General features: G+C 55.7%; 13 protein-coding genes across 13 annotated transcripts; 6 read left to right on the top strand and 7 right to left on the bottom strand.

Annotated features, from left to right (window-relative positions):
• Positions 1-162: 162 nt before the first annotated feature.
• Positions 163-966, bottom strand: KL928_004675 (uncharacterized protein; the record flags this gene model as incomplete). The annotated part of the gene is made up of 1 exon (XM_043205399.1): positions 163-966. One exon carries the CDS (start codon positions 964-966, stop codon positions 163-165), a length of 804 nt encoding a protein of 267 aa, XP_043058167.1.
• A 32-nt stretch (positions 967-998) lies between these two features.
• KL928_004674 (uncharacterized protein) lies at positions 999-2,081 on the bottom strand (the record flags this gene model as incomplete). Its single annotated transcript, XM_043205398.1, has 1 exon — positions 999-2,081. One exon carries the CDS (start codon positions 2,079-2,081, stop codon positions 999-1,001), a length of 1,083 nt encoding a protein of 360 aa, XP_043058166.1.
• A 236-nt stretch (positions 2,082-2,317) lies between these two features.
• On the top strand, positions 2,318-2,998 carry KL928_004673 (uncharacterized protein; the record flags this gene model as incomplete). Its single annotated transcript, XM_043205397.1, has 1 exon — positions 2,318-2,998. One exon carries the CDS (start codon positions 2,318-2,320, stop codon positions 2,996-2,998), a length of 681 nt encoding a protein of 226 aa, XP_043058165.1.
• A 226-nt stretch (positions 2,999-3,224) lies between these two features.
• On the top strand, positions 3,225-4,433 carry KL928_004672 (uncharacterized protein; the record flags this gene model as incomplete). The annotated part of the gene is made up of 1 exon (XM_043205396.1): positions 3,225-4,433. One exon carries the CDS (start codon positions 3,225-3,227, stop codon positions 4,431-4,433), a length of 1,209 nt encoding a protein of 402 aa, XP_043058164.1.
• Positions 4,434-4,897: 464 nt separating this feature from the next.
• On the top strand, positions 4,898-5,446 carry KL928_004671 (uncharacterized protein; the record flags this gene model as incomplete). The annotated part of the gene is made up of 1 exon (XM_043205395.1): positions 4,898-5,446. One exon carries the CDS (start codon positions 4,898-4,900, stop codon positions 5,444-5,446), a length of 549 nt encoding a protein of 182 aa, XP_043058163.1.
• Positions 5,447-5,493: 47 nt separating this feature from the next.
• Positions 5,494-6,531, bottom strand: KL928_004670 (uncharacterized protein; the record flags this gene model as incomplete). The annotated part of the gene is made up of 1 exon (XM_043205394.1): positions 5,494-6,531. The coding sequence occupies one exon, from the start codon at positions 6,529-6,531 to the stop codon at positions 5,494-5,496; it is 1,038 nt and encodes a 345-aa protein (XP_043058162.1).
• Positions 6,532-6,599: 68 nt separating this feature from the next.
• On the top strand, positions 6,600-6,979 carry KL928_004669 (uncharacterized protein; the record flags this gene model as incomplete). The annotated part of the gene is made up of 2 exons (XM_043205392.1): positions 6,600-6,623; positions 6,728-6,979. The coding sequence occupies 2 exons, from the start codon at positions 6,600-6,602 to the stop codon at positions 6,977-6,979; spliced, it is 276 nt and encodes a 91-aa protein (XP_043058161.1).
• Positions 6,980-7,004: 25 nt separating this feature from the next.
• On the bottom strand, positions 7,005-8,879 carry KL928_004668 (uncharacterized protein; the record flags this gene model as incomplete). The annotated part of the gene is made up of 1 exon (XM_043205391.1): positions 7,005-8,879. The coding sequence occupies one exon, from the start codon at positions 8,877-8,879 to the stop codon at positions 7,005-7,007; it is 1,875 nt and encodes a 624-aa protein (XP_043058160.1).
• A 199-nt stretch (positions 8,880-9,078) lies between these two features.
• KL928_004667 (uncharacterized protein) lies at positions 9,079-10,368 on the top strand (the record flags this gene model as incomplete). The annotated part of the gene is made up of 2 exons (XM_043205390.1): positions 9,079-9,276; positions 9,592-10,368. The coding sequence occupies 2 exons, from the start codon at positions 9,079-9,081 to the stop codon at positions 10,366-10,368; spliced, it is 975 nt and encodes a 324-aa protein (XP_043058159.1).
• Positions 10,369-10,372: 4 nt separating this feature from the next.
• Positions 10,373-10,978, bottom strand: KL928_004666 (uncharacterized protein; the record flags this gene model as incomplete). The annotated part of the gene is made up of 1 exon (XM_043205389.1): positions 10,373-10,978. The coding sequence occupies one exon, from the start codon at positions 10,976-10,978 to the stop codon at positions 10,373-10,375; it is 606 nt and encodes a 201-aa protein (XP_043058158.1).
• A 182-nt stretch (positions 10,979-11,160) lies between these two features.
• KL928_004665 (uncharacterized protein) lies at positions 11,161-11,700 on the top strand (the record flags this gene model as incomplete). The annotated part of the gene is made up of 1 exon (XM_043205388.1): positions 11,161-11,700. The coding sequence occupies one exon, from the start codon at positions 11,161-11,163 to the stop codon at positions 11,698-11,700; it is 540 nt and encodes a 179-aa protein (XP_043058157.1).
• A 14-nt stretch (positions 11,701-11,714) lies between these two features.
• On the bottom strand, positions 11,715-16,706 carry KL928_004664 (uncharacterized protein; the record flags this gene model as incomplete). The annotated part of the gene is made up of 1 exon (XM_043205387.1): positions 11,715-16,706. The coding sequence occupies one exon, from the start codon at positions 16,704-16,706 to the stop codon at positions 11,715-11,717; it is 4,992 nt and encodes a 1,663-aa protein (XP_043058156.1).
• A 76-nt stretch (positions 16,707-16,782) lies between these two features.
• KL928_004663 (uncharacterized protein) lies at positions 16,783-17,772 on the bottom strand (the record flags this gene model as incomplete). Its single annotated transcript, XM_043205386.1, has 1 exon — positions 16,783-17,772. The coding sequence occupies one exon, from the start codon at positions 17,770-17,772 to the stop codon at positions 16,783-16,785; it is 990 nt and encodes a 329-aa protein (XP_043058155.1).
• Between the last annotated feature and the right edge of the window lie 345 nt (positions 17,773-18,117).

The following is an 18,117-nucleotide window of genomic DNA, read 5'->3' as shown; positions in this document are numbered from 1 at the left end:
GATTGTCAACAGTGGCGTTCGGCCTTCAGGCGGAACAATTGGTCAATGCAAATAATCACCGCTGTCGAATGGTCCTCCATTTTCTCATAAAAATTTTCACAAAAAACATTATAGGGCCTATATTTTTCTTAAATGCTCTGTTGGTGCGAGGTGTGACAGCATTCACTCGGCCCCTGTCTCCTGCTCTGCCCCGTCCTTTAGGTCCTTCCCGTCCAGTCCGTTTACTCGGTCAAAAATCTGCTGCAAGTTGAACTTGCACAGTCTGTCGTAGTCTTGGAAATTCACCACGCTCATGCCTATGTTGTTCTTGAAGCAGAAAATGTTGATCATCTTGTCTGGCGCGCGGTAATTGAGTCGATGGCCCGGCAGAAGCTCAGCCACAATCGAGGTGAACGTGTCTCTGTCAATGATGCTGAAATTTCGCTTGATCAGGTTCAAAGAGTACGATTCTTCGTTGTCGAAATGGCCCTGAAAGACTTTTTCAGCCAGCTTGCGAAACTCCGTCTCTGTCGCATTGCACGAGACGTCGATCGGCGTCAGTTTCTGCAAAAAGCGTGTGTTCTTTGCCTTGGAGTCAAACAGCTCGCAGCACACTTGCGTCACGAATTTGGAGGGCACAATTGGCCTTCTGGTCTTGATGAAGATCAGCGAGTCACAACTAATGTTCATCTCCTTGACGATCTCCTTATTTTTTGCGTCTTGGTTTTGCTTGTTCATCTCGTCAATTTCTCGCTTGATCGCGTCTTCGACAGACTCCTCCTCCCTTCCATTCTCCTCATTAATTTCTTCCTCCACCGGAAAATACTCCTTCCATCTGTCGTTGAGCAGCTGTTTCAGCTCTTTGGCAGCAGCTCCCTCTTTGTGTCTGTTGCACGAGGCATAGATGCCAATCTGGCCCGGCTCGATGAGCACGCCGCTTTTAAATCGCTTCGCCTGGCCTCCTCCGCCGTGTTTTCTCTTCCCCATATACTGAAAAATATTTTTATCGACAAATACATTTATTTATCTAGCTTTTTTTCCTGCTGCTCAAGCTGTCTCTCGTGCTCGCTTTTCCACCCCTTACGCCGCTGTCTTTCCTCGTACGCCTCTTTGTTTTTCAGAACACGGCTCGCGATGTCCTCTGTCGAGATGTTGTCGTACTCGTGACTACCGAGGTTCTCGTAGATGCCGAGCTCTTTCATCTCGGAGTAGGGGTCCGCGTCCTCGGAGGTAGGACCGTGGAAAACCTTCACCACAGGCACAGGAAACTCCAGAATGTACTTCTTCGTCGGACTGTAAGGAGCACCAAGAACAATCCCGTCAATGTACTTGCTTTGCAGCACACACAGAGATCTTTCAAATAAATTCATGATCGGATAATTGATGCCCTTGTGCTTGTTGACGTCCTCGTCGTCGTTGACTCCCACAAGAACAACCGCGCCGTCGGCCGTTGCTCGCTCCTTGAGCTTCTTCAAAGCAACGATATGTCCTGGATTGAACAGATCAAAGCCACCGTCGATATAGTATATTTTGGCCGACTTGAATCTGTCTGCGCTGGGCTTCACCAGCTCGTGGACCTCGCCGGTGTCCTTGACATACGCAAAAACGGCCACACCGGGGTTCTTGCCGTCCTCGCATGTGGCGTAGTCTTTGTAGCGCTTGGCCGCGTCGGGCTGAAGAAGAGGGTGCGATGGCTGTCCAGCAGCGTAGTCTTGCCAGTCCTTGGCCAGAATAGGCCGCAGATGGTGGTTCTTCGAGTACAGCAGCATCCGGCCCACGAGGTCTGTGGTGGAGATGTTGGGTGTGCGTTTCACCACGATAAACCGACCCAGCTCCTTGACGACTTTATAGCAGTCCTCTCCATTGGCATCTGTCGTGATATCGTCGCCATGGACTACGTATTTGCACCCGTAGAAGTCCATGACGGCAGGATCGGTCACGTAGGGGGCTCCCGGAACGGACTTTGTGGCCCACCGACAGCCGTCCACCGCGGCAAGGCGCTCATCCAGCGTCATCACCACGGGTCCTTTATTTTCCAAAATATCCTCGTCCGAATGGACACCCACGTAAAGTTCGGTCCCGTGCTGTCTAGCTTGCAGCATTGCGCCCGCATGGCCTGAAGTTAGTCAGAAAAGCTGTCCACGTACCATGATGTGCAAAATCAAAACACCCGTCTATCCAGATCCGCGTCTCCACGAGAGGTTTCGACATTTGTTAAATAAATTAAATCCAGGCTGTGTTTTTCATTTAAGTAGCAAAATCAAACCAGGTGCGGTTCCGACGGGACAGAATTGCACAATTGTAATTTGGAGATAGACACTCTACGACACACCCGTCGATGTCAGCGATAGAGAATACTCTGCAGTCAATCCAAGACCAGCTCGAGTCGATCCCGTTTTACGACGACCTGGTGGACAAGTGGAACGACCTGGCCGGGGACAAAATCAAGACCAAAGACCCGTTTGTCGAGACGCTGCCGGACGGCTCGACGCGCAAACTCAAGCTCCCGAAAAACGCACCAAAGGAGCAGAAAAAGGCATGGAAACGAATACAACGAAGAGCATGGATCGACGACAAGTGTTTCCTTGGATGCTATCCAATAGACTGTGGAATAGGCTTGGGGCCCATTCTGGTGATGCTTCCGGGAATTGGCCCGCTGCTGATGTATGCCATACACGCCCGGCTGATCCACATGGCTAGCCAGGCGTTCGATATCGATCCCGCTACGTACTCAAAAATGCAGGCCAATATATTGTTTGATCTGCTCATCTCATTGCCGCCCCTGATTGGCTCTTTCTTTGCATGGATGAACGGCTGCTCTACGCGAAACGCAGCGATTGTCCACACCCGCGTTCGAAAACTACTGGCTATTCAAGAGCAACAGCAACAGCAACAGCAACGTCCTGACCATCTGCAACGGCCCGCACCGGCGGCCACTTCAGCTCCCAACCCGCCGCCACTGCCACCGAAAACAGCTACAACACGGGATCCCCAAGCGGCGGTGGTAACGCGAAGATAAACCTGCTACCAAGCCTGGATTTTTCCAGAAAAAAGTTCGCGTAAACACGACTCGATGCGAGAAAATTCAAATTTTTTAAATTTTGTCTAGGATTCTCTGAATATTAGATTTTTCCTATTAAAGGGCAAATTTTCCACTGACATCACTAGGAGTGCCGTATACAGCGCCAGCAGTCTAGTCGAGAGCCGCAATCTATAGATTTGCCACAGATCAAAAGGAATCAGACATGGTCAAAGATACTAAGCTATACGATATTTTGGGTGTGTCCCCTGACGCCACCGACGCCCAGCTGAAAAAAGCTTATCGTTTGGGAGCCTTGAAGCACCACCCAGACAAAAATCCTTCCCCAGAGGCAGCCGAGAAGTTCAAGGAGATTTCTGCCGCCTATGAGATTCTCAGTGATCCGGAAAAAAGAGATTTGTACGATCAGTATGGAGAAGAAGGCCTCAGCGGCGGAGGAGCAGGAGGCATGAACGGAGCAGACATTTTCTCGCAGTTCTTTGGCGGGTTTGGCGGGTTCGGCCAGCGTGGTCCTACCGGCCCTCAGAGAGGAAAGGACATCAGACACACCATTTCTTGCACTTTGGAAGAACTGTACAAGGGTAAGACTACAAAGCTGGCTTTGAACAAGACCGTGCTATGTTCCAGCTGTAAGGGTAAAGGAGGTAAGGACGTGAAAAAGTGTTCCTCGTGTGACGGTACTGGTATGAAGTTCGTTACCAGACAAATGGGACCTATGATCCAGAGATTCCAAACCACCTGTGACGTCTGTCAGGGTGAGGGAGACATTATTTCGCCAAAGGACAGATGTCAGACCTGTAAAGGTAAGAAGGTCAGTAACGAGAGAAAGATCTTGGAGGTTCATATCGACCCTGGTATGCAAGCTGGCCAAAGAGTGGTGTTCTCTGGCGAGGGAGACCAACTTCCAGACATCATTCCTGGTGACGTTATTTTCGTGATCGACGAAAAGAAACATGATACCTTCAGAAGACAGGGCCACGACCTGTTCTACGACGCCAAGATCGATCTTCTGACCGCTTTGGCAGGAGGCGCCTTCGCCATCAAGCATTTGAGCGGAGAGTACCTCAAGGTCGACATCATTCCTGGCGAAGTGATCTCGCCAGGCTCGGTGAAGGTCATCGAGGAGAAGGGTATGCCTATTCCAAGACACGGGGGCTACGGAAACCTGTTTGTGAACTTTGAGGTCATCTTCCCACCTAAGGGCTTTGCTACCGAGGAGCAGCTCGAAGCACTGGCCAAGATTCTGCCACCAAGACCAGCTCTCAACATTCCAAAGAATGCCGTTGTCGACGACTCGTGTGTCCTGACTGACGTGGATCCTATCAAGCACGGCCAGCGTAAGAACAGAAGCTACGACGACGATAACGACGAGGACGAGGATGGCCAGCCTGGAGTCCAGTGTGCACAACAGTGAGTAATATTATTAGATCGCTTTTTTTGGAGTAATCCCTAATTGAGAGAAAAAACAAAACGGCGATCGACGCGTCGGTGATGTAATCGCTATTTAAAGATGGGCCGAAAAATCAACAAAGGTTAATTATTTGGTCTTTTCCGAATTTGGTAGCCGAATCTCACCTGTTCCTTTTCTACAATTTGTAAATATTGGCCAGGAACCAGGGTGTCCGACCTAGTGGCACTGCGCAGCTTCCACCTGAGCTCACAACAGATGCCCTTTCGTAAACCTCTCTGTCCAGGCACACTCACCATGCTTACAAACTCTAAATTATTATAGGTTACATTTGTTCTTTCGATATGCATAGATTACTTACATGCATCTTATTTTGTGGCATATCCTAGCAGGAATTTTTGAAAGCGAAAAAAAGCTGGAAAAATCCCTGTTGCCTACTATTAATACCTTCTTTTTCTTTTCAACGACCCATGGCTGTTCCTCCACCAGGATACGACACAGTGCTTCTTCGCGAACACCTATATCAAGATCTCAAGAACAGGTATCTTGTGATCCCTCCGGAAGCCCATGAGGCCGGCTTCAGGCCGGTCCATGAAATTGGGCTGGGACTATTTAATTACTACCTTGTCGACCAGCACAGCATCCATGGCACTGGCATTCATGGAATTATGGAGGTTGTGCTGGATATTCTCTTGCTAACGCTGGTCGGAGCCTGTCTATTTGGCATATATAAGGTGGTCTCCTCCTGGAAAAAGAGGGCTCTGAAGCCCGTGCTGCTCAAAAAACAACACACCGAGGACCTCGAGAAGGGTGTTTCCAGCGATGTCAAACTCTCGTACGCGCCTGATCTGCCATCTCTCGTGCACAGTCCCGCCACACCAGTCTGCTCGGAATCGACTCCGTCGAGCGTGCACACCACTCCGATCACAAACCTCATGGAATTCGATGTTCCGTACAAACACGACTACAACCCCGAGCTCCACCACAGCCTACTCATGAGCAGTCTCAAGATCCAGTAATTGCACCCACTCGCATCAGCATACTTGCATTGTTTTCATACATGGAACTAATACCAAGCCCACTTTCCATTCGCAACCCACGCTGGCTGGCTGGAGGAATGCAGCATGCTCAGCGCAGAGAGCGACTCGTTTGTGTGTCCGACGCTTCCTCCCAACTCCGTCACCAGCCCCAAGGCTGCCTCATCTTTTTCTCCCGCATGATACACCAACTCGTCGTGCCATATCTTGATTTTTTTCACTGCACAGCATTCCGCCATGCAGCACTCGAGCAACTTGCGTGTCTGGTCCGGCGTCTCTGCGTCGAGCATGATCAGAGTCACCTGATCATCGCCGAACTCGTAATACCACAGTGCAAAAGCGCTCCCGATATGTATGCCAAATCTATTGCCGTCAAACTCTCTTTTCTGGAGCTTTGCCAGATGGATCGATCTGTTCTGAAACCATTCGATGTTCTGCACCGACGGCTTCACAGCCACCGACGTAGGCGTCGCCTGCGCCATTTGGCGAACTTTCGCGTCGTACTGGTCGATGAATTTCGGCAGGTTCTCTTCCGTCACGTACGAGTATTCAATCTTCGTTTTTTTGCCCGTCTCCAGCAAAGCCACCGGAACGTGGTGGCTCCGGAACCCAAACCGCGAGTAGTACTCGCCCACCTCGCTGTACAAAAACGAGAAATCGTACTCCCCACGAAACAGCTCTTTCATTTTTTCCACCAGCTGCTCCATCATTTCCGTAGCATACCCCTTTTTTCTGTGCTGTTCTAGAGTGTAGACGGACCCAATGGCCGCACATTTGCACCGGTGGAGCGATTTGTCGAAATAGTACGAGTCGCGCACCACAAACTCGCAAGCACACACGATATCCTCGAAATTCTCGCTCGGCAGCGCGGTATCTCTGAATACCCAATAGTACGTCCCATTGACCACGGGCTCGGATCGCCAGAGATCGCAGAACCGGTGGGTGTAATTCAGCCGCTCCCGCTCAATGTACTCCTCCACGTCCAGCTGGCCGCCCCATGCGGAATGGTTGTGGCTGAGCACGTAGCGCAAAACGCGTAGGTCTTTGACTCTCTCGAGAACTAGCATGAAAAATAAAATAAATGAAATAAAATAAAATAAAATAAAACAAATAAAATAAATAAATCACAATTCCCATGAGACCCACAATTCCCCGCCTGGTCCGTCCCCGCAGACCCGCCAGAGACACGCGGCCCCTGCTCCCGCCGCTCACGCTCTACCGCGCAATTCTGCGCTCGCACCGCAAACTGCCGCCCGACGCAAGACACCTGGGGGACAACTATGTCCGGGCCGAGTTCAGAGCACACGCCAACGTGGAGGACCCGCTGCAGATCGTGGGCTTCCTCACGGCATGGCAGGACTATCTCCAGGCCGTCGCGAAGAACACAGAAGACGACTGGCGCAAGTACAAGCTCACGTCGGACGCCCTCAGCAAGATGAGCGACGAACAGGTGGTCCAGCTGTACGAGCTGATGCAGGAGGCCCGCAACGTCCACGCCGAGGACGAATAAGTTAAATAGTGCTACGGAAATACAGCGCATTCAGCACAGACAGAACTCCCACCCAAAGTCCTCCACCACATCGCACCAGTCAACGTAGCACGGCTCGCCGCGTCGCAGCAGATCGTCCTCAATCTCCCAACACCTCTGCACCACGAGCCAGCAGTTCTGCACGTTCTTCACCTCGAACGAGCGCACGAGCCGCTCGTACTTGGCCGCGATGTCTGCGCGCGACGCTTCGTCGCAGTGCACCACGCCGGCGATCATGAGCGTGAGACACAGAATCGACTGCATCCGTGTGCCGATCACGATGTCCAGCAGTCTGTCGGCGTGCTCGCGCAGAGCCACCATCTCGGGGTCGCGGAAGTCGGTTTTTTTCACCACCATGCGCAGGTACAGCCGCATCGTGATCTGGTGCAGCTCGAACCAGGTGAGATGCAGCGCCAGCAGGTCGCGGTTGTTGCTGATCGGCTCCAGCTGTTTGAACGAGGGTCTGGACTGGAGAACGCGGGACTCCAGCTCCTCGAACGCGGCCAGACAGAAGTCATGCTTTTCCTGGTTCAGCAGCACGGTCTTCTTGGCAGCAGACTCGTCGCCAGATAATTCGAGCACGCGGATCCGCATCTCCAGGTCCTTGAGCTCTTTTCGTTTGTCGTTGATCTCCCCGTAAATCACGAACAGCTCGGCGGCAGAGCCCTGGAACGGGTCCAGGCCGTACTCGTCCGTCTCGAGGATTTTGTGCCCTTGGAAAATCTCCCGGTACGTGTTGATGTCCTCGTGCGTGCCGGACAACACCGTCCTGGTGGCATTCACGTCGTGGAAGAAGTAATTCGAGATGATCCATTTTCCCTCGTTCGCGTGTTTGGTGTCCTCGAAAAACCTGCGCAGCCCGCCGTACTCCGAAAAAGCGTCGCGCAGCTGGAGAAAAATATGGTACCAGAATTTGATGTCGCCCGTCGAGATCTCGGCGCCCACAAGCACCAGGAAACACGTTGCGAGCGCCATGAAGTCTCTGAGTGTCGGCTGGGCAGCGATCTGCTGGCGACGGGTCTGCGCCAGCGCCAGAGACTTGGCAAAGTACCCGCGGGCCTCCTCGTTCTGGGAGCCGAGAAGAAACATGCCTCCCCACGCAACAATGCCGTTGAGCACCGCCGAGTCCTGCGCCGCGAGTCTCAGAATGTAGCTGAAGAAGAAGTTGGACTCCTGCGAGTGGCAGATGGTGATTTCCTCGGTTATGAACGATATGTAGTGGTCCAGAAACAGGCGCCCGGTTTCGTCCAGCGACTGTGTGAGAACGTTGGACGGAACAGTTATGGCTGGAGAAAGCTTACTGGTGAACAGCTGGAAAACCGTGGGCTTGAGGAATTTCCGGGTGTCCTTGCGGTGGAGCAGTTTGACGAGCTCGGAGTCGGACAGGTTCTGGTTCTCGACAATCTGCGACTCGTCCATCGGCGCAAACTCGTCCTCGCTGGTGTCGAGCAGCGCGTGGGGCTCGCCCTGGCTGTGGATGAGATCGCGGAGCATGTTGTCCAGCGGGTCATTGGGGTCAAACAGGGGAGCTGGCGGAGGCAGATCCTGGTCTTTGGGCCTTTTTGTAGCCTGTTTCGCGGCCGTCTTCGATTTCTTGGTGTCTCTCCTGACACACGGCGTGTTTCTGCGCGCGCACAAGCCGCACACGGGGTACACCTCGTCGCACTTCTTCTTCTTCTTGCGGCAGTTCACACACCCGTTTTTCGACCGCGAGCTCAGGCCCACAAACGATCGGCTGCTGATCAGAGGCACGGAGCGGGGGCCGGTTGCCGGGCCAGCTTCCGGGCCGGCTTCCGGGCCGGAGAGAGCAGCCTGCGCCTGGGGAAGCGCCGACCTCAGGCTCTTCTTGTCCACGGCAGACAGAGTGCGGTCAAAAGTACAAAACATGGTGCCAGACGAGATAGTAACAATCTAAATATTATATGCACTGCCGAGCCCGAGAAGAGCGCCAATTTCCTGTTTGGGAAATTCGAAGCCGCCACTAGAACTCCAGAGCGTCGGTCTCGACGCCGTCGAAGTAGCTCGTGAAGGTCACCACGACGCCGTAGATCAGCAGGCCGCCGTAGATGGTGAACTGCGTGGCGATATGCGTCAGTATGTGGCAGTGGTACAGAATCACCGGGAACGCTATCCCGGTGACCAGCAGGAAGCTCGAGAGAAAGCGGCCGAAGTCCACCACGTCGCCCGTGGCGCCCAGCTCCGCGTCGTCCAGGTACGAGTCGTACTCGGAGGCGTAGTACCTTGTGATCAAAATCGGGATGTGCGCAATGGCAAACACGAAAGCGTCCAGAACAGGTAACCAATTGCCGTACAGCGCGCCGGCCAGCACCACCAGCAGAAACCCGACGGCCAGCACGGACGACAGCCCGATGATCTTGGTGAGAGGGTTGAGCTTTATCGGCATGGATGAGAGTGTTAAAATAAAATGCGTTTACATCCGTGCACCGGAGTAGGTTGAAAAAAAATAAGTGGCAAAACTAAGATCCAACCTTGCACAATGGTAAGTACCGGCAATTCGCTGTTCAGCTAACTTTTGCAGTTCCGCAACAACTACGACAACGACGCAACGACGTTTTCGCCGACCGGGCGGATTTTCCAGATAGAATACGCCTTGGAGGCCATCAAGCAGGGCTCTGCAGCCGTGGGGATCACGTCCAAGAACCATGTGGTCCTGGTGGCCCTGAAGCGGAACGCTGAGGAACTGGGCTCGTACCAGAAGAAAATCATCAAAATCGACAACCACATGGGCATTGCACTGGCCGGCCTGGCGCCCGACGCGCGCGTGCTCTCAAATTTTCTGAGACAGCAGGCGATGTCGTCGAAAATGGTGTTCAACCGGCCGCTGAACGTGGCCAAGGCGGTCTACTCGATCGCAGACAAGGCACAGGACAACACACAGTCTGCGGGCGGCCGTCCGTACGGTGTGGGGCTGCTTGTGGCCGGCGTCGACGAGAACGGCGCCCATCTGTACGAGTTCCAGCCGTCGGGCAGCGTGCTGGAGTACGTGGGGGCGGCCATTGGCGCGAGGTCCCAGGCCGCCAGAACGTTCCTGGAAAGGAAATACGAGGAATTTGCAGACGCCACCAAGGAACAGCTGATAGAGTATGCGTTGACGGCCCTCAGAGACACGCTGTCGCAGGACAAGGAGCTGAACTCGCTGAACACCACGGTCGCCGTCGTCGGCAAGGACGAGCAGTTCACGATCTACGACGATGACGACGTGCAGCAGTGGCTCGACCGTCTGGACAGCCTGTCGAACGCTAGAAATAGAGACGAACCACAGCAAGAGCAGCAGTCACAGGAACAAGCAGAACAGCCAGCAGAACAGCCAGCAGAACCAACGGAGCAGTCCGACAGAATGGATACAGACGAGTAGACACCTAATGCAATTCTATTGTCATGCCCCTATACACCACCTCCTCACAGTCCTCGTGCTCGACACCGTTCTCGTGGACCAGCACGGCAAAATCTAGATACGTGTCTCCCAGGACCACCATCGGCGCGTGCCACGTGCCGACCCCGTAAGTAACCGACTGGTCGCCCTTGAAAATGAACGCCTCGGTCCTCTCGTAGTCCGGCAAACCGTCCTTGTCGGGGGCCACAATCACCAGGTACGCGTGATTGTCGTCACGTGACCGCCCCATCGGGACAAACGTCTGTGTGGTGTACGGGTGTCGCTCGAGCACCTTGGCGGTGTATTTCGTGACGCCGTCCACCTGTGCAAGCAGGTGTTTTGGCGGCGACGAGCGGAAGATGTTCCAGTTGGCTGTGGCTGGTTTGTGGCTGGGCGCGGCCGCGTAGTTGTTGACGACGGGCGCCATTTTCATGAGCTTGATGGCTGTGCCCTGGTTTGCCGAGCTCTGCGGGGCATTGGCCAGCTGCAGGTCGCAGGCCAGCAAGCCGCCGTACTTTTGGAACCCCTCGACCGTCACGGGTTTGGCCCTGACGACGACGTCCCTGTTGCTGACCGTTTGTATGACCACCATGGAGGACGTATAAAATCGGAGAATTCCTATCAGATCAGCGAATTTCCAAAAGTGCGCGCCTGGTGATTTTCATGTGTGCTTATGTCAGCCGCGTGATGGGAGGTCACTGTTGGCGTGATTTTGCGGGATGGGCTGGGGTATATAAGGCTGGCTGGCGGGCTTGGCTATAATCATAGAACACAATGGCCAAAAAACAAAGACAAACACAGCACACCGAACCAATACATTTAGAGCATCTGGAAGCTGCCCCTAAGGTGCGCACGTCGCACGAGATGAATTTTGACTCGCTCGAGGAGTTTGAGAACTACATCATGGGCGAGAGTTATGACAACGAATTCGATAACCTGAACGTGCATCTCAAGTACCTGCCTCCGTTCATCGTGTCCGAGATACATTCCAACGAAGAGAACATCAAGCCGCACATGAACTCTCTGAACAAGAAATTCAGGAGACAGCTGCAGCATCACCTGCAGAAGCACCTGATACCGGAAATCAAGAAAATGAGCGGTATCGACTATAACTTCAGCAAGGCTGGCGAAGGCCAGGAATTCAACCAGTACGGCACGTCGTCGGTGTACAAGTGGCACTATGTGGACGATACCGACCACGGTTTCGGCGAGGACGAGTACAAGCAGCGGCAGCACTGGCGCGCGATGCTCGACGTGGAGGCCAACTCCGAGGACCCTACGGTGCGGGTTGACTTTAAATGTGTAATGAATTAATGAATGTCTATGAATTATGTCCAGACCTGGTCGTAGTGGATAATGAGGTCCTCGCACACAAACGTCATGAGGCCGAAGTATTTGTTGTTTTCTGGGCGACACCCTTCGATAAATAACCCACCCATAACTTTGGCAAGGTTCGACGCCGGCATCTTGTTATGCTGGTTATACTCGTCCACCATCTTCAGGTGCTTCACAAACCGCGCCAGCAACGTCCTGTTCGGCGCCGGCAGCTTGTCGAAAATCAGCTTGTATTGCTCAAACCGCTCCTCCGACTGCGCCAGCTGCTTGATCTTGTCAAACTCGGGGATGATAGTGTCCAAAATCAGCGGTTCCGGCAGCTCTCTGAAGAACATCTTTATAACTCCCGTCAGGTTATGCACATCGAAAACCAGCTGGTCCTCCATGTTGAGGTCGCCGTGGAGATTAATCACGTCGCGGATTTCGTTCAGCACGCTCACAGACGCAGATTTCCGATACAGCCCCGTCTCTTCCAGGCCTCGGAACTCGATCTCGCTCATCATTTTCTCGATTATCGCCGGCATCTGCCGGCCCTCGCGCTCGCACACGTAGTCCAACGGCACGCCGAACACAAAGTTATGGTGCGTGTACTTGTTGACCGTGCGCGACCAGTACCAGTGCTTGCGCGCAAAGTTGATCTGGTACAGCCAGTCGTCCTTCTCGGCCTCTGACACCGCCTGGAAAATCAGTTCCTGAGCAGCACTGCTCAGTTTGAACGAGCAGGGCGTCTGGTAGACGGGGAAAATGGTGTAGTCGCGCAAGTTGACCGCAATCACAGCACGCTGCTTGGGGTCCACGAAATCGTCCGCCACGCCAAGGTCGTCGACGCCCACGACGCGCTCGCCGTGGCCCATGCTGATGCTGAACGCACGGTTCTTGAGCAGCCCGCCGAGCTTGAACATGGAACTACCACTGCTGCCCGCTGGCCGCATCGGGATGCTGCGCGACACGCGCACGCTCTCGCGCCGGTAGTCTCTATAAGGTTCCTGGGGAGCAGTCCATTTCTGCAGCTGCCGAATCAGTAGCCGTCGGCGCGCCGTCTCGATCAGCAGCAGCTGCCGCTGCTGTTGAAGATGGCGCCCGAAAACGGTGTTGCCCGCCTCGGGCAACTCGTGCGGCGCCGGCTGCGCGCAACTGCACGAGAACAGGAACGCAAACGGCGTGTTCTGGGGCAAGTCTGTGGTGTGCGGCACGAGGTCCAGAATGTTGGAGACACAGTTGTACGCGAACCTGCGCTTGTCGAAGTTGATCAGGTTGGTGTTTTCCACCGCCTTGTTAGGAATGAAGCACGCAATCTCCAGCATGCGCTCCGCAAGCCAGCCGGGGCAGGGCAGCACTTTTACCGTGGAGGTTTGCGGGATCAGCTGCTCCAAAGAGTCCAGCGTGTCGGTCTTGGCGAGCTTGCGCCAGCAGTCGGCGTATCTGCGTGACTCGGGCGACAGAATCACGTCTGTAAGACAGCTTTCGAGCATGCCCGGCACGCGCAAAGCCTCGCCCGAGCGCGTCTTTCCGAGCATCAGCGCCGACACGCGCATTCTGTCGAGTCTCTCCGACTCGGCGAGGTTTGGGTCGAGAATCTGCGCGGCAAAGTACGTTTTGAGCCGGAAATAGAACTCAAACAGGCTTCGCACGGGGGCAGGGAACTTATTCACCACGTACTCGCCGCTGGCGTCCTTCACCGTCGCGAGCCAGCAGTAGACGTTTGCGACGGCGAGCTCTGCGTCGGGCGCGTCTGCCGGCTGCGCGTCGTACTGCGACAGGCTGAGCGGGCCCGCGCACGCGTGTGTCTCCAGGATCTCGAACGCGGCGATCCAGTCGTCGAGCGTCGATCGTCCGTATAGCGCGCCGATCGTCGCGTCGAGGTCGAGCACGAACTTTTCGACGGTAGCAACGTCCTTCGAGCGCGGCAGCAGCCGGTCGGCGGGCACGATCGTCAGCTCTGTGGTGAATGCCGGCACCCGGCGGTTCAGAACCGGCCGGTACGATTTGCGTACATACGTTTTCCGCATCTTTTTGTACGTCGCCGTGAGCGAGCCGTACAGCTCGCGCGCCTGCTGCAGGTACTCTTCGTCCAGCGACTCGTCGGCCTCCATCCACAGCAGCACCTTGGTCCACTGGACGATCATCTCGTTGTCGATGTGGCGCAGCAGCGAGTCGAAAATGGTTTTGTTTTCCAGGTTGTCTGTAAAATGGTGGTAGCAGTTCTCGACAAGTATTTGTAGTGTTTCAAGCACGCCGAGCTGGATCTGCCCCACGTAGCGCCAGTTGGTCTCCGCGTACTTGCCCGAGAATGTCGCGTCCCAATCGGGCTCGCTGCCCTCGGCAAGCGACCGCGCCGCCGCCCTGGCCCCGATAAATCTTTTTTTCAGTCCCTGCAGCAGCGTCGTGGTGGAGCAGAACCCGCGGTACACGGCGAAAAACGTCATTGTAAACACGCCGTTGTTCATCTTGAGCTCCACACGGTCGGCAGGCGTGCTCCCGACAAAGCGTTTGATGTCCTCCTCCGCGATCCGCGCGCCAAACGTGGAGTATGTCAAAACCAGCAGGTCCAGCAGCCGGTCCAGCGTCGCTGCCTTGGTCAGGATTTCCGCGCCCACCTTCTCCGTCTCCTTCTCGCGGCCCTCCACGTACGCCTGGTACGTGTTGAAATACTCATCCAGGCTGAAACTGTTGGACGAGTAGCTGCTGTAGCGTTTCACGCTTGCACTCTCGCCGAGCAGCGTGCTGGGCGGCCGCGATTTCTTCTGGACGCCGCGCGTGTCGTTCGTCTTGAACACAATGGTGTCGCCGACGTGGAAGTCGTGCGAGTCGACGTTGAACACGTCGCGCACGGTCTTGACGAACTGGTTGCGGCTAATTTTTTTCAGGTCGTCGTCGTCGGCCGCGGCGAGCGTGCTGCTCGGCGCGGGCTGCGCGGTGTCGCCGCCGCCAATTGCGCCGAGCAGCGAGCTGCGGTCAAAGATGCGGTCCCGCTCGAGCACCTCGGGGAACAGCAGCGCGGCGTACGAGCCCAGAAACAGCGGGCTGCGCGACGTGTCGTGCAGCCGGTGGAACTGGCCTGCGTGCGCGGGCTCCACGCGCAACGACTGCTCCATCAGCGCGGGCAACGAGAGCGGCAGCCCGCGAACGTGGCACTGCAGCACCTTGGCGAGCCGGCTAGCGACGCCCGCGTCCAACGACCCGACGTGCGCGTGCTTTCTGCGCAGACCAGGCTCGTTCTGCACGCCGGCAAGAAACTGCTCCCACTTGGCGAACGACGCGCGCACACGCGCAACATGGCGCTCGTGGTCGCGCAACGCGCACGGCGCCTTTCTCACGAGCAGGTCGCCAAAATAAGGCACCACGTTCTCCCGGGCGTAGCTGCGGCCGATGCCCTGCGGCGCCAGCACGTGGTACGATGCACGGTGGCTCGCAGAGCTCACGATCGAGCGCCGGTCCAGCTCAAACACCACGGGCGCCCAGTTCGAGCTCACGAGCTGGACGTACTCGGGCAAGACGTGGTCCCAGGTGCGCGCGAGCCGCAGCACGGGCATCGAGCACACCACGGTCGCGATCGCCAGCCACCCGACCATGTCGCCCATGCTGCTCAGCGTCGACCCGAGCTGCACCCACTTCCCCAACACTTGCGCGCGTTGCGTGGGGGTGGTCACGTGCGGGTCGTCGAACAGGTGGTGGCACAGCAGTCTCGCGAGGTAGTGCAGGTTGTCTGGGAGCGTGAAGATCAGCGGGTTGGCGCGCCAGTGCGCGTGGTGGTCCATCGCGGTCTCGTAGAGCAGCGACGGGTCGTTGCCGGGGCCCCACACAGCCGCGTACCGCAGGTGCAGTGCGTGGATCTCGGCGGCCAGCACGTCCAGCCGGGTCTCCAGAAAAACGTCTGCGCCCAGGTCGCTCAATTGGCCCGTTCCCGCAGGCAGCAGCTTCGCCAGCTGCTGCTGTTGCTGGTGGATGGCGATCTTCAGGCTGTCGCAGTCCCTGTACCTGTCCACGCACACCAGCAGGTTCCAGATGCCCTTGAGCACCTCCTCGTCGAGCAGCAGCCCCGGAAAACTCTCGCGGATCGTGTCGACCACCAGGTACAGTCTGCTGGCCCAAACGACCATCCTGTTGTTGTGGTCCATCAGGTATTTGTTGGAGCTATTTTTTTCTGTCTGTTCCATCAGCTCGCTATATTTATGGAAATATTGAAGAGCGGTGGCCACGTTTTCCACCAGCGGCAGGATTTGCACCAGCTGCTTGCTGAGCGTGCTGTTGGGATTGAATATCACCGCGTGGCACAGCGCCTCCACGGTGCCGTCGACGATCTCGCCCGTCTCGTCCTCAAGCCTCAGATCTGGGTGCGGGTACGTGACCGACGCGTAGTCCAGCTTCACGTTGAGCGACGTCAGCGACGTGGCGATGCTCAGCTGCGACCCGGCAAAGTCGCTCGGCAAATTGATCTGCGGCACGCCCTTCTGGGACCGGCCGCGCTCCTCGGAAAACGCCTGCTCCTCGTCCACGCCTGACACCACGCTGCGCTGGGGAGCGACGTCGTCGGCCGCGCGCGCGCTGCTCTTCTTCTCCAGGTCGATGCACTTCACGTCGCTCAGCTCTGCCGGCGGCCGGTACACCAACAGCATCGAGCCCTTCACCTCTGCGCGGCACAGGCGCGCGTCGTCGGCGTCGTCTGCGTCGGCGAGCTTGTTGAGCCAGCCGACCTTGAGCATCTCGCTGTCCCAGCTGGGGTCGATGAGGTTCTGCACGCCGCTTGGCGCCAGCGACGCCGTCGACCGTTTGGTCGACAGGCCCTTGAGAAGGTTGCGTTTGGTGGCCTCCAGCGAGACCGTCCTTGGGCCGGATCTGCTGCTGAGATCCAGCGTCGAGTCGGACCGGTCGTCGTTGAGACGCGGCTCGTGCGCGTCCGCAAGCGTGTCCGAGCCGGCCGAGCTAAGTGAGGGCGGCGAAGCCACGCTGCGGCGCTTGTCTTTCCGCGACAAAAGCTTCTTCATCAGTTACGGATCAGTAATGTGCTGGAAAATTATCTTTCAAAATACACATTATGTAAGAAAATAAAAAATAAAAAAATTAAATGGCCTTCTTGGCCAGCTGCAGCACCGCGTCCTTGGACTTGGCCCCGCCAATAAAGCCCGCCGCGTGCACAAAAATGCAGCCGGGCACGCCCGTCAGCTCGCTCAGGGCGTCGTCCCGCACGCCGCGCCACGGCTCCGGCAGCTTTCTGCGCGAGTCGAACGACGACGCACTCACCGGCACACACGCAATCCGCCAGGCACCGGACGTGTCTGCAAACAAAACGTACTGGATCTGGCCCTCAATGCCCAGCTCCTTCTCCACGTTGTACAGATGCTCTTTCCACGGCACGAAACGGTCCATGATGATGATCTTGCCGCTGGGATCGGCCTCGAACCTGCTTCCAATGGCCTTTTCCACGTACTGCTTGGCCGGCATGAACGACTTGCCCATGTACTCCAGGTAGTTCATGAACGCAAAGCCCATGATCTCGCTGGCCTTCTCGAAAGCTCTGTCGTAGTCTGCGTCGGTAGGGTCTGTGATCCACGACGGATTCAGATTGGCCACCAGCGCGGATAGCTGGAAGTTTCTGTCCTTGAACAGCGGTTTCAGATCGTCCTGGTTCTCGTACTTGTTGATCCCGTTGTCGTTGGCGTCCACGGCCTCGATGAAGTCCCTGTACACCCGGTCGTACAGGAAATCTATATCCTTGTCCTCCTCGAGCTCCAAATTTTCTCTAATGATCTGTTTTCCAAAATGCTTGTACACAAGGCCGGCAGACGACAGCTTGGTCCTGAACCCCGGTGCAAACACATCGGTGAACTCCCGCTGGTGGTGGTCAAAGTACTTTTTGCCGTCGTACCGGCCGCCCACGTCGACAACAATGTCGCTGGCGTCCCAGTCCTCTTGTTTTCTCGATCGCACAAGCTCGGAGTCTTTGAACTGGGTCAAAGTGCGCAGCATATACACGGCGAGCGACTCGTCGGCATGGAACGTTCCTGAGTGGGTGCAAATCTTCATCGGGCTCAGCTTCTGCTTTTTGGACATGAGCCAATAATAGGACAAAAATTTGTAAAAAATGGCTAAAAAATTAAAAGGGCTAAAATAATTTCTGATAATTATTTCTTTTATCATGTTCAACAGGCTCAAGTTCAACATGTCCCGCTCGCAATTCGAGCTGGCAAAGGTACGTCAGCCCCCCGCCCCGCACTAACGCCAGTTCACGTTCTACCTGCTCACGCCAATCTCCATCATGTACTACGTGGGTATCGACACAGACAAGAAGTTCAACGTTCCGGGCTTCTGGCCGGACCCAGACACTCTCAACAAGATCCCGAAGGAGCCGTACGAAATCCAGGCCGAGCTCGCACGCATGAACGCCGCCAAGGCAGA

This window comes from Ogataea angusta, assembly GCF_019207475.1.
Source record: "Ogataea angusta isolate 61-244 chromosome Unknown 61-244_NODE_10_length_428612_cov_89.696788, whole genome shotgun sequence".
Lineage (NCBI taxonomy): Eukaryota > Fungi > Ascomycota > Pichiomycetes > Pichiales > Pichiaceae > Ogataea > Ogataea angusta.
Note: the sequence above shows the minus strand (reverse complement) of the source record. Positions and strands in the feature narration are given on the sequence as shown.